General features: G+C 39.5%; 2 protein-coding genes across 2 annotated transcripts; one reads left to right on the top strand and one right to left on the bottom strand.

Moving 5' to 3' along the window:
- Positions 1–214: 214 nt before the first annotated feature.
- On the bottom strand, positions 215–1,188 carry LOC104455395 (acetyl-CoA-benzylalcohol acetyltransferase). The gene has a single exon (XM_010070192.2). The coding sequence runs from the start codon at positions 833–835 to the stop codon at positions 215–217; it is 621 nt and encodes a 206-aa protein (XP_010068494.2). The 5' UTR covers positions 836–1,188.
- Positions 1,189–11,472: 10,284 nt separating this feature from the next.
- LOC120296061 (acetyl-CoA-benzylalcohol acetyltransferase-like) lies at positions 11,473–12,006 on the top strand. The gene has a single exon (XM_039317713.1). It carries the CDS (start codon positions 11,473–11,475, stop codon positions 12,004–12,006), a length of 534 nt encoding a protein of 177 aa, XP_039173647.1.
- The last annotated feature ends 1,597 nt before the right edge of the window (positions 12,007–13,603 follow it).

Genomic DNA, 13,603 nt, shown 5'->3' with positions numbered 1-13,603 from the left:
ATGTTGCTGACGAGAACCGGCCTTCCCCACCCGAAGTCAATCTCAAATAGCCCGAAACGGCACCATCTACTAAAAAATATCGTATGCACTTCGTTTGAGGACGCGACTTTGACAAATTCGGCTATAGAATTCCCCACCGTCGAGCAGAACTCCTGCTTGTTTACTATTGTTGCATATTTCGTTTTAGCGTCCGATATTATATTGTGGATTATATTCACCATCTCATTGAACTCCGGTTCCTTTTGCTGGCCGCGGGTTGATCGGAGCGCCCAGAAATCACGCTGAAGAAATTGCCACAAGAATTTGCGGGTATCTTTAGTTTGACTTTATCGCGCAAGTTAAACGTCATATAAACTGCGATAGGCCTTTCATCGCCCTGTCCACATCGATCAATCTTGACGAGAGCCTTACTTATTAGTGCCGAAACAACCTCCACCCTCGAAGGCTGGAAGTTGTTGGGCATTGAATCCTTTGCATCATCCCTTGCTAGGGCTCTCAGCTTCGATATAGCATCACCGCTGAACCTGAACCTAGACACCGTGAATTCCTTGCTGCCAGTACTCCGTGGCGGAGGCCAATTCGCAACGGCCGACACTTTCATTGGGAATAGAGACGACAACTCGAAACTTGGACAGACTGTAACATCTACATTACCTCGGCAAGCGGTGGCCCACGAATTAATGAATATGGCTATGGTGCACACGTCGCTGATCCTGTGTGTAGAGCGCAAGCCAATTGCTATTCCGCCGCACTCGAACGTATTCACTTGAATCACCACTAGTGGATTGCCTACTAGGTTGTTCGGGAATTGCGACAAATATTCGAGCAAATCCATGTCGGGGTCTCTATGGAGAAGCTAATCAATCTGGCCATCCACTTTGGCATGGACGAACTCCACTCCAAGGTCGTTACAATCGATAAAACAACCATCGTCGTCCTCGATGTATCTCCCTGCCATAGGATAAAAGAGGGTTAGTGTTTTGGAAAGTGACTCCTCCATCTGGTGAAGCCTTTGAGAGATATCGACTTTGGGGTTCCCGGCATTATCTCTATAGTAGAAGATAACGCCCACATAATTTGGCATCTGAAGCTCATCTATTTTCGCTGGTCGCTCGGTGTCAGCACTGACGGCTTGACCAGCTTCTTCCACTGTATTTCCACCTTCATGCTTGGATTGCCTCTCGAGATATGTGTAGAAACGAGGATAATGAATACGAGTTCTCCAGTGGTTTTATAGAGCGCTCCAACCCTTGCCTCTCTTTGCACGGATAATAAAACCGCGTAAAAATATCTCGGAAACGAGAGTCACGCTTCCCCGTTTCTTGGAAATTTCACGAAGTCGCAATCGATACGAGAACAGACAACGTTAAATGATGACGAGACGCTTGTCGTCACGGGTGCGGTCCTGATGTTTTGGTGCATGGAGGCCCCATTTGGAGCTGTCCAACAGCTTTCGTTGCTAGGCATGGAGTCCAGACATTGACTTGTGTGGACTTTGGGATCGCGACTTGGTGAAAAAATCCGAGAAAACCACCAAATCAGAAACTGCCAGATGGAAATGAGCGGAAAATGTGGTCCGATGGACATTAATTTACTGAAATATTTAGATAATAAATCGTACATTTATTTAATTGTTGACACCTAATTTTGGAAAAATAAAATTGCATTTTGAACAAATAAAAAAAAAATGAAAATGGGGAAATTGATTTGATGTAAGTATGCAGGAAATATGGAATTCGATGAATGTCCAGGATTTTGTTAAATGCGATAACAATTTTAAAATCAAGTGAACAAAGATTAAGGATTTTGATAAAATGGAAGGAATCGGTGTAAAAATCGTTAATTGCAAAATCATGATCCAATTTGCATATTTAATTTAATGTAACGAGAAGATGAAAGTTTGAAATTTACCATAGAAAGTGGTCGTGCGGAATCATTATTAAAAGGAGTTGACCTGCACAAGGTTTGAGGGGGAAGAATCGGCTAAAAAATTTTCGTGAAAAGAGCTGAGAATTCGTGAAAGTGAGAAAAATAAATAAAAGAGAGGAAACCCCATTTTCTCATCCAAGGGTCTTTTCTTTTTTTCCTTCTGACAACCTGCAGAAGAAAAGAAGGGGAAAAGTCAGCAAAAGAAAGAGAAAAAGTGCAGAGAAGTGACGTGTGGCCAGAGAAAAAAAAAAAAATAAGAAAAAGCAGCAGCAACTGTTCGTCTTCTTCGCGTGGACGCCCCTACCCGCGCTCGCGTCGCACCGACTCCACGAGCGCCGCTGCCGCTTCACCAGGCCCCGCGTCGCCACGCTTCATCCGCGATCTGCAGCGCCCGTCACTGCGCGCCTCTGTTCATCCGACACCAGCAACCCGCTGTCCCTGCGCCAGAGCTTGACTCCGTCGCTACAGCTCAGCAGCCCGCACCACCGCCGACTGCTACTCACCTGACTGAACCCTTCCGCCTCAGCAGCTCGTCTCCGCAGTGCCGCTGCCCGCGTCGCCCCCGCACCTGACCTCGGAGCCCGACGCTGCCGCGCCAGCAGCCCGCGTTGCCTCCGCGCCGCTCATCGCCGTGCGTCCGCTCCTCACCGCCGCGATCCCGCACCCTCGCCGTTCAGCAAGCCGCGCCTCCGCCCGTCCGTGGCACCTGCCTCACCTCCGAGCACCAGCATCGTCACTGCCCAAATCGCCCGTGCTCCGGCCCCTTTTTTATTTAAAAAAAAAAAAATCAAGGTAGTTTATTATTATTATTTTATTTATCATGTTTAGTTGTAATGGCTTAAATTGTAATATTGAATGTTAATATTTGTGCAGTTTGTAGGCATAATCCGCTAGGATTTTGTCTAGAATTATTGTAATAATTAATTTAATCCGAGAGATCGGATTATTTTTAATTATATTAATTTTGGGCTATTTTTGGTAGAATTTAAATTTTTAAATCATTATAATTATTAATTTGATCCGTAAGACTTCGGATCAGATTTTTAATTATTTTGATCTCTTTGTCGTGATAATTAGAGTTAGGATAATCGTTAATTTGACTTGTGAGTTGATTTGACCCGCGTGAGGCAACACATGTTATTTTTTCAATTATTTTAATCCTTTATTTTGTTCATAGCTTAGATTTAATATTTATTTAATAATTACTTATCTTTTAAAAAAAACTAAAAAAATTCATAAAATCAAAAATCAAAATTCTGCATGAGCATATAGGTTTAGTAAATCAAACATGTAGGTTTAATAACTTAGATTTTTCTTAGGATTACATTTTTAGGATTGCATTTTTAGAAATAAGTTAGGGTTGAACTCAAGTAAATTCTTTAGGGTTTTAGATAATGTTCGCACATTTTAATTATCTCAATTTTCAAGAAATAGTTTTCTAAGATAGGATAGGGTTTAAGTTAAATTAATCCTTAGAATAAATTAGAAAATTATCCTTTTTAGATAGATTAAGTAGGGATTTCATAAATTCTAAAGTTTCAATAAAAAAATACAAAAATACTAGGTGCATGTTAACTAGTTCGCATAATAGGATCATTTAATCAGAATTTTTTTATTAGTGAAATTAGGTCATGAGGTGCATGTTAATTAGTTTGCATAATAGACCCATTTAATTAGGATTTGCATATTAATAAGATTAAGTCATTTAGTTTTAAAATGCATTTTTCTAAAAAGAATTCTAATTTTTAAGAAAACCCAAAAAATGATTGCTTGCTTCATGTGATGCAATTTATTTATTTATTATTCCTATTTGAATGTTTTAATAATGGATGAGCACCCGTGTGGTCACCACATTTGCATGATAGTAATTTATGTTAAAATAAATCAGCTGCCTCCAAAAAACGTTTTTGAAAATTAAAAAAGAAATAGTACCGAAAGGGCATTAGAGCAATCTAGTGTAACCAAGTCCCTATACCCTTAGTCTCTGGTTCGTAGGAGTAAAATAAATCTCCCATTATTTTACTTAGGTGTCTAATCGACCTACTGTGAACTGATTAGTGGCGACTCCTAGATATTAATCATTTGCATGTTAAATACTTGAACCTTAAGTCGCGAATTAGTATGGGCTTGGGAGAGCCCGAGCTAAGTTGAAAACTTAGTAGTCCATTAACCTAGTTTTAGGTAGTACACCCGAAATTTAGGTCACGACATTAATAAGTTAAATTTTTAGAACAATCGAAAGTGATATCACAAAATTTCATATAAATCAAGATCTTTCGAGCACCTATTTTACCAGTTACATATTTCCACGATTTAGGTTAAGACTAAACTCTAGCGTCTTTATCTAATGAGGAGAGAACGACATTTTCTTTTTGTATGAGCAAAGGAAACCAATATAACTAGAGGTCTTTTGTATGTGCATCTAAGGCTCTTGTATTGTGAGCATAATAAAGAAAGAGTAGCAAAGGGAAAGAAGGCTAATATAGAAGAATGGGGGTCGAGGCATCAATGATCTTCTCCAAGACATGACTGATCACACATCGAGCTCTTCTTATTGCAGTTATTTTGATGAGCAACATTCTTTCTTGGTATATCTATTTTATTAAATTATGTATTGAGTTTGACTCATGTATGGGATCCGAGTTAGCTGAAATATTTTGATTTGTCAGAATCCGGGATACCCTTTAGTCGAATTAGGTTTGTTTTCCTGTTGGTCGGTGGTTCTATGTTTTCGCTAAAAGTAGGTCTAGTTCATCATTTATCATGCCCTTTAGTCGAATTAGGTTTGTTTTCCTGTTGGTCGGTGGTTCTATATTTTCATTAAAAGTAGGTCTAGTTCTTCATCATTTATCATGCCCTTAAGTCGAATTAGGTTTGTTTTCTTGTTGGTCGGTGGTTCTATGTTTTCGCTAATAGTAGGTCTAGTTCTTCATCATTTATTGTTGCCCATTTCTGACCGTGAAAAGCGTAGGGAAAAGATCCGTACAAGAAAAAGAGACCCCTTAGGAAGAGAAAAGCCGCAAAAGGGCGAAACTAGGGCCAAGCGTTCGGAGCTTGATTTTAGCCAGGCGCGATGACTTGTGCTTTGATCATCACAACTAGTTAATTTATTTATTTGTAAATATCGCATTTTTAGGTTTAATGTTGGTGAGGAAAGCACCAAGTGTATGACCGATTATAACTTTAATTTTTCGATTATTACTGAATTATTTGCTCATAACTCTCCTTGTGGAGTATGGATTGACAATTGGATGGAATTAAGTAAATCTTCAGTGTTCTTTATTATTTATTTTTTTATTTCTCTATTGATTTCACATTAATTTAATTACAATATTTGATTTTTTTTTTGCACTAACATTGCACTACACTTGGCGATGACTTTTTTTTTTACTTCATTTTGGGTTGTAATAAATATATATAGAATATTTATATGGAAACTATTAAAAAAATTTGGTGGTAGCATTAAAGAAAAGCCTAGCACCAGCTGATGCTTATTATTATTACGATTAATGCCGTCAAAAACCTCAAATTGGTACATGTATGCTATATTTACCCAAAAATCACAAACTAGTATATTCATACCATTTTAATCCAAACTAGTGCATTTATATTTCATTTATCTCAAATTAATTTTTATGTTATAAAAATCCCAAACTTCTACATCCTACAATATTTACCCTAAATCGGCACATCCGTGTCACATTTACATCAAAATTTATAGACTTATCATAATTTGTGGTAAATTGACATGGGTTTTTATCAATATGTTGTGAATATAGCATAGGTGAATGACTGCACTATCTTGCAATTTTCAATTATTTGAGGTCCATGTGAATTCCCATGAGCCTCATGTGTCATTTGGTGAATAAATCCAGATAAGACAACATAGTACCATGTGTTTGAACAAGATAGAGACACATGTAAGTGATTATAAAAGAATTTTAAGTACTGAGCAAATCAACTTCAACTGTTATCATTATTGTCAATGACATTTTTATAGTGCACAAATAAAGTGCCGTTTGGACTCGTGCTTTTTAATTTTTTTCTATGAACAATAATAAGATCATTTAACTTGCTTTTTAGTTTTTCTAAAGACGACGTTTATCTACTAAAAAAAAAAAATTAATAGTTGAAAAACGTTGAAAACCTAGAGAAAATCTTAATCACATTTCAGATAATTGATTTTATCCATAATAATCTAAAGGATGTAATAGTAAATAAACTGCCTCTAAGTTGTTACGGCTCAATAATCTGGACATCTATGTCTATGCTTCAGCAAAAATAAAAATAAAATTTTGTTTTCTGGCCAAATTATAAAATGTCACCTTAATTTTAAAAAAAATCCTGTAAAATCCCACGTGTCAAAATTGGTATGTCGTGAAAGTTTGGGGAGTTATGAACCAAGAAAAAGCTGAAGTACGTCCTATCTCGAGATTTAAATTAAGCAAAAAATAAAAAGTGCCAAGTTATTTAGACACCCCTTCATATACTAACAAATCAAATCCAAGTCATATTCTTGTGGGATCTCTAGCCTTTGTCTTTAGCTCTGATTCCATGGCTAAACTAAACATTTGAGTGGATAACATTGTAGATGGTGAGGATATTTCCCTGATACGTACCAGCTAGCTAGGCACTCCAATGGAGATACTTTTGTTTGATATGAGGGTAAGTACACTAAAAATGTCATAAATTTCATACAGCGCTCACATTATCACTCACTTATGCATCATAATGAAAGTTATGGCGCTCCTGTTATTTTTACCCTGTTGAATTTGAAAAACATATTGGTCCAATTGTAGTTGTTTGAGTGAGCAAACATGCTATGCGTGTGTCACGATCCTCTAGAAGAGGACCTTGAGCAGATCATCGGATTGTTATGCGAGCTCGGATAATCCTCTCACACGAGGTGGCTTTGCTCTTTGCATGGACTCTCCCAAATTACCGATCACAACACTGATTCTCAATTCTTATTTGTTAGTAATAACATAGAGTTGTCCCTAACCTATTTTAAGTTGGTAAGGAACCGCGTAAGACGTAGGAGGTCACCGCTAACCTCTTGTATGCTGCTTATAATTTTTTTTTTTTTTAAGTACATGTACCCATCAAAATAGGAGTAAAACGATGTTATCGCCAGCAAAGATTTGGGTCACTCGTGCAAAAGTCTTCCCATCAAGCATAGGAATACAAAAGTGTATTTTGCTGTCAACTATTAATGAGTTTTTGAATGAAAATGGAGCTTGGAGTTAAGCGGCTTTTGCAAAGAACCTTTTGAAGGGAAAGTCGAGGAGAAACATAGCATGCAAATATGCATCTTGTAAATACACTCGCCCAAAATGAAGGAAAAATGCTAAGGACATATGACTAACAATTCTAGTATATCTTTGGAAGAGGCTGATTAAGAAGAAGTCACAATTCGAAACAAAATGTGCTAATAGGACGGAAGAAAACATACTCACTATCAACACTAAGTTTGTTTCGCGAAAAAGAATCTGACACTTTTAGAAGATATTTCCTGAAAAATGACAAATTTTTTATGATGTTTGGCTACAATCTGAAAATGAATTGAAAAATATTTTATATTATTTAGTTAAGAGACAGATCTCATTCAGGTGTTAGTGGCTTGCACATGGGCAGTTGGGAAATTGAGTACAAGCACTAGGGCCTCAATGGACCCTGACTTGGGCATGGGTACTTGGTTCCCGAGCATAAGCATAGGAATTGAGCTCGTGATCGGTCTCAATGGACCCAAGTGTTGAGAACTAGGGCACAAGCTTCAAGGTCTCATGCTTGGGTCTATGGAATTGAGCATGGGTATCAAGGATCCGAGCATAGGCATTGAAGTCCTGGCCCAACCTCGATGGACTCGAGCTTTAGGGTTCCTATTTTTGACCACGGCTTTTTGTTGGTAAAAAAACAAAAAGAAAATCAATTGTATTCAAAATATATTTAAGGACTTGACCTTCGTGGACTCCAGTTGGGGTGCTAGGGAGCTAAGCAATGGTATTGGATCCCTAGGCTCAACTACTAGGGCTGGTGTCTCAAACTTAACCTCTATGGAACTCGGGCTCGAGCATCAAGGTTTCAAATCTAGTGTCTTTCGTCCCGAGCTTGGCCTTGATGGACTTTGGTGGACTCGGCCCCAGGTTTAGACTTAGGTCCGCAGCCAAGGGCTCAAGAACAAGCTTTAGGGTTCCTATTCTTGAACATAGAGTTTCTAATAATATTTTGAAAAATGATTTTTTTTTTAAGGTAAATCATTCCTAAATTTAAACATAGTTTTTCTATTGAATAGGGAAATTTTTTTCTCATTAGCTCATTTTCCTAAACTATCCAAATGTTACAAAATGAGAAAAATATATTTCATCAAATAAACGGAGCTTAAATAAGATGACGATGGCTTCCCAAATTGATGAGGCAAAGGTTCTAAACTACTGCTAAAACAAGAACTCAACTATTTATTACATTCTTGACTGTTGGTAACTTCTAGGAGTAAACTTGTTCACCAAACAAATCGCAGAAAAAAAAATTTAAAGAGTGGAGAAACCTACGAGAAGCTTATTTTCCTTGGATACGACCCTCAATTTGAGGGGCAGTATAGGATGAGTATTGTCAAGAGAACGAGGTAAGAGACCCATGGCTCCATTCCACAAAATTGCAGCTACACCAATTGCACTGTTTCGTTCATTTAACGTTATAAAAGATGCTCCTGATGAAACATTGGTACAAAAAATCTGCATTGAAGACGCGGGTGCAACCTGAGCGTACAAAGACGCCGTCACTGATCTCCTTCAAGATATGGTCAATAATACATCGAACTCCGGCTTCAATTATTAGAATGAGCGGGATGATTTCTTGACTCCAACCTGCTACGGCCATGGAGCATGCAATGGAATGCTCTCTTATCCTGCCAAGCAACTGATACAAAAGTATTGTCACCTAGGTATTGGTGCTCAACTTCAATTTCAAGATTAGAGATGAATGGTTTCAGGTTTCGTCTATATTCGACTTGAAACCTAAAATCCATCAATTGGAACATGTTTCCTAATTTTTGAAATCTAAAACCTATCCACATATTCGGGACCTTGGAAACTATGATGTCATAAGTTCCAAGATCTACCCGGTTCTACTTATACTCTTCATTAAATAATTATAGTGAATCGTCACTTCTAATGATCATCACTTGCTATAATTCATTGATCACAATTCATATTTAGACATACAAAGATTTTGAAATATTAACAAAGTAAAAATCTTAGTCATAGTTATAACCCATAATGGAAGTTTAGACTGGTGGCTTCAGATTACACACTTATCATTAAATGTCATTGAATGCCGCAAAATAGCTCGAAGACATAGACCAAGAAAAACACAAAGACTTGTTTCAAGTTCTAAGCTTCAAATCAAGAACCTAATTGTTGGAATACGTTTTCCAATTTTTGTAATCTAAAACCTACCCTACACGTTCTAGAACTTGGAACTAAAACGGTTATCACCGATCCTATACTCAAGTTTCCAATTTTATTCTGAAACCATGCTCACCCCTAATCAAGACTATAGAATTTAGGTTTGAGGATTATGTTGCTCAGGTTTATAAAGCGATGATTATGTTACGCACGCGAGGATATTTAAAATTACAGCAATTGTCTATCATGGTATATGAAGCATTCTCGAGAAGCTTGTCTCGTAAATAATTCAAGGGGCAACATGGTCTTTTGCTGTTCTCACTCTCTATGATGTCTAATACAGTTGATCTCGACTTGTTTGGTTTCTCGTGCAATCAATTTATCCCCAAAAACACGACACTTCTTGTAGTACAAAGTTAGTTAAGACCGTCTTGTTTCACTTATTTTATAAGATAGGGGCACAAGGGCCACGGCCCGTTTATTTGGAGGTCTGTAAAATACTATGCACATCTATAAAATTAATTAAGTCCAAACTTTTGACTCATGAAGTGACTCTGACCCAAATTATAATTCGTATATAATTGGTGAGATTTAAACACGTGACGTCCGGTTCCTAAACTAAACATTTTATGAAAGGTCAAAGAGCTAAGTATCTCTATTTAATAAGCCAGTTCAATCATTTTTCATGGTTATCAGAACTAGAACACTCTCCGACTTTCCTAGCAGTAGAAAAGGGTGCAAATCTGGAATATCTAACCAGCAAATTTTACCACGGTACGTATACAGAGAGACAAATCTGCAATAGCAAATGTTTCCTGTTCTTTTAAAGGCTTAGCTCAATTAATCCCGAAATTTATCTTTAATCATGTGATTTTACATTTTGAATTTAAGACAATAAATTTCTGTCTATAATTTACTCCTACTTAATAGAGGATGGAATATCGACAAATTAAATTTGCACAGGTGAGATGTTATCCGGTCTTTTATTGGCTCTTTTCTTTTCCCTATTTCCTTTTTTTTTTTTTTTTAATCACCTCTTCTATTTCGTTTGATACACATCCCCTTAGCCCATCGTATCATCGCCCGCTAAGGTACAGCAATCCTAGGAGAAAATTATATAAAAAAAAAAAAAACAATTGTGCGCATTCAATCTTAATCCTTTTTCTATTTTTGCCATTTGAGTAATAAATCTTTTTGCATTGTGCCATTTTAGTATATTCGATAAATTTAGGTTAGAAATCACTGACATGTGTTGTCAGTCATCTTATGTGGAGCAACCAGCTCTGATGTTGACCTTTTAAATAATATTTAAATAATTAAAAAAATATTTATTATTTTCTCTTCTTTTTTTCCCTTCCCTTCTTCCTCTAACCAATCGCTGGATCTTGGTCACAGGCTAGAGGCAATGGCCGGTGAGGTCAACCTTGCCCCTCACGGTCACTAGGTGCTCAATAAATATGTGATGTGAACTGTCAACTAGTTATAGAAGATAAGTTTAGGATGTATTTATCTCTTACACTTCTAGCATATACCCACCTATTTATATCTGGACATGTCATCATCGAATTCATGGTATCAGAGCCCAAATTGTCAATAAGTTTGGACCCAACAGTCACATAGGAGAGATATGAGTTGTTCTTGCTCCAACCCGGAGGAGATTGTCGGATTTTATCTTGTGATCATTATAAGTGTGAAGAAAAGTTTCACATTTAAGCTAGCTTGAGTAAGAGAAACCTAAGACAACCCAACACCAATATTAGAGTTAGAAAGTCTCAAGTTTGAATCTTCCTTGTCCCTATTGGCTTCCACAATCGAATATATTCACGCTTTAGGCTACGTCCAAAGTCTAGCCTACACATGAAGGAGAGGGCTAGAATATTTATATAATAAACAATGACTTTATCTAATAGTTTAAGTTTGTAGAAGAGTTGGCTGTGGTCCCACAAAATCTCATTCATTTGTTTCACAGAAAACTTATGATTTGGAAAATATTTTTTTTTTTAATGATTGGTTATACTGCTTAGAAAACAAGCATTGCACTGGGCACAACTCGCACATAACTACCATATTCAACCATCCTTGATCCTCCAAATTACTTCCATAGCTGTACTTCCGCACATATCTTGGGAGGCAGTCAAGCATGAACGTGGAAGTACAATGGAAGAAGTTGGTCAAGCCGTCGGTACCGACGCCAAACAACCGGCAAAAATTGAAGCTCTCATCAGTGGATGAGATTCAAATGCCAAATTATACGGGCATTATCTTCTCCTATAGAGATAATGCTGAGAATCACAGAGTTGATATTCCTCAGAGGCTTGGCCAAATGGAGGAGTCACTGTTCAAAACCCCACAGCTCTTTTATCCTATGGCACGGAGATATGTCGAGGACGATGGCTGTTTCATCGAGTGCAATGACCCTGGAGTCGAGTTCATCCACGCCAAAGTGGATGGCCAAATGGACAAGCTTCTCCATGGAGACCCCGACATGGATTTGCTTGATCATTTGTCGACATTCCCGACCAACGTGGTGGGCAATTCGTTAGTCGCGATTCAAGTGAAAACGTTCGAGTGTGGTAGATTAGTGATTGGCCTGCGCTTTACACGCAAGATTGGCGACATCTCCACCATGGCCATGTTCATTCATTCGTGGGCAGCCGCTTGCCGAGGACCATAGACATGGCAATTTGTCCGAGTTTCGAGTTGTCATCTCTATTCCATATGAAAGAGGCGGCAGTTCCAAATTGGCCTCCACCACGGACTATTGGCACAAAGGAATTCGTCATGACTAGGTTAAGCTTTAGCAGTGAAGGCTTTATTAGTATTGGGCTTAAGGCCCGTCCGCCCAAGTTGGACCCAGAAAGCCCGGCTCACGGGAATAGGGCCCGTGGAAGGAGAGAGGTATAAAAGGGAGGAGAGAGAGAGAAAAACACACCGTTTTACTTTAGAAAAAAGACGTAAGTTTTTCTCTCAAAGTACACTCCCTCTCTCTCTCTCGTTTTTCTTGAAAAGCAAAAGGAAAACAGTGAGGCGCGAAGGCCAATTTGCTTCACCGGATTGAACAGGATCAAGTTTCTCTTCCTCTAACGGCGTCGGTGCTTAATCTGTGGCTAACAAGGTACGCTCGAATCCATGGTGTGCTTTACGATCGGCGATACGTGTTTTCCCGGGCTTCGTCTTCCGCATTGATTTAAGGGTTCGATTCGGTGTCGAATCCAGTTTTCGAGGATCAGTCATTCTCAACATTGGTATCAGAGCCCTAGTTCACGTTTTCCCGACTTGTTTGATGATTTTTGATTGATTTTTCGCGAAAGTGTTTCGGCCGTACGGATCGGGGCGAGAAATCCCGACACCCGAGCGTTCTTCGGCCATTTTACTGAGTTTTCGTAAGTCGAAACTGTTTTCTGAATACATGGGAAGAAAGGCGACGTCGAGACGAGTCTGGCAATGTGTCGTGCGCCGCCGGGAGACGCCACACGCGCCCACACGCGCGGCCAGAAGTGGCTGCGCGTGGGCGCGACGCGCCCGGAAGCGCTGGCTCGCCCAACGCGTGCGGCGCGTGCGCACCGCCCGGCACACATCGGTCCGCGGACCGACGCGTGCGAGACGTCGCATGACGTCACCCAACGGTCAATAACCGCTAGGGTGACGTCATCGATGACGTCGGCACGGCGGCGATTTGCCGGCGGTCACCGGCCGGCGACCGGCCGCGAGACCCGGCTGCGCGCGTGGCACGCGTGCCGGATGACGTCTCGCGTGACGTCGGCCGGCGCACACGCGCGGCATGTGCCCGTCGGTTCGCCTGAGCCGGGCCCGCCAGCCCGACCGGTCCGACCGGCCTGTCCGGTCCGACCGGTCCGACATCCGACGACCGTTGACCACCGTTGACCGTTGACCGACGACCGTTGACCGTTGACCGAAAAAATATATATATATATATATATGTTTCTTTTTCAATTAAGTCTATGTGGATTATAATGTGATCCCTTATTTGTTCTGCATTTGTTGCGGAACAATGCCTCCCTTGAGGTTGCGCACACCTATTCGCGCAATTACCGATGAAGAAAAGGATAGGTTTGTCTAAGTTGATAGTTGAGGCGGCGATCATCGATGGGAGAGAGTGACTTAATTGATCATGTCCTTGAAGTCAATGGGAAAATTCAACAGGTCATATGGAATGGTCGTCCTATGTCACATCGGAGATGGTGCGATTTTCATAAACACTCTTCCACTTGAATGGCAAGATGTGTTGAATCGCATATGGGATGTCAACG

This window comes from Eucalyptus grandis, chromosome 7 (genome assembly GCF_016545825.1).
Source record: "Eucalyptus grandis isolate ANBG69807.140 chromosome 7, ASM1654582v1, whole genome shotgun sequence".
NCBI lineage: Eukaryota > Viridiplantae > Streptophyta > Magnoliopsida > Myrtales > Myrtaceae > Eucalyptus > Eucalyptus grandis.
Note: the sequence above shows the minus strand (reverse complement) of the source record. Positions and strands in the feature narration are given on the sequence as shown.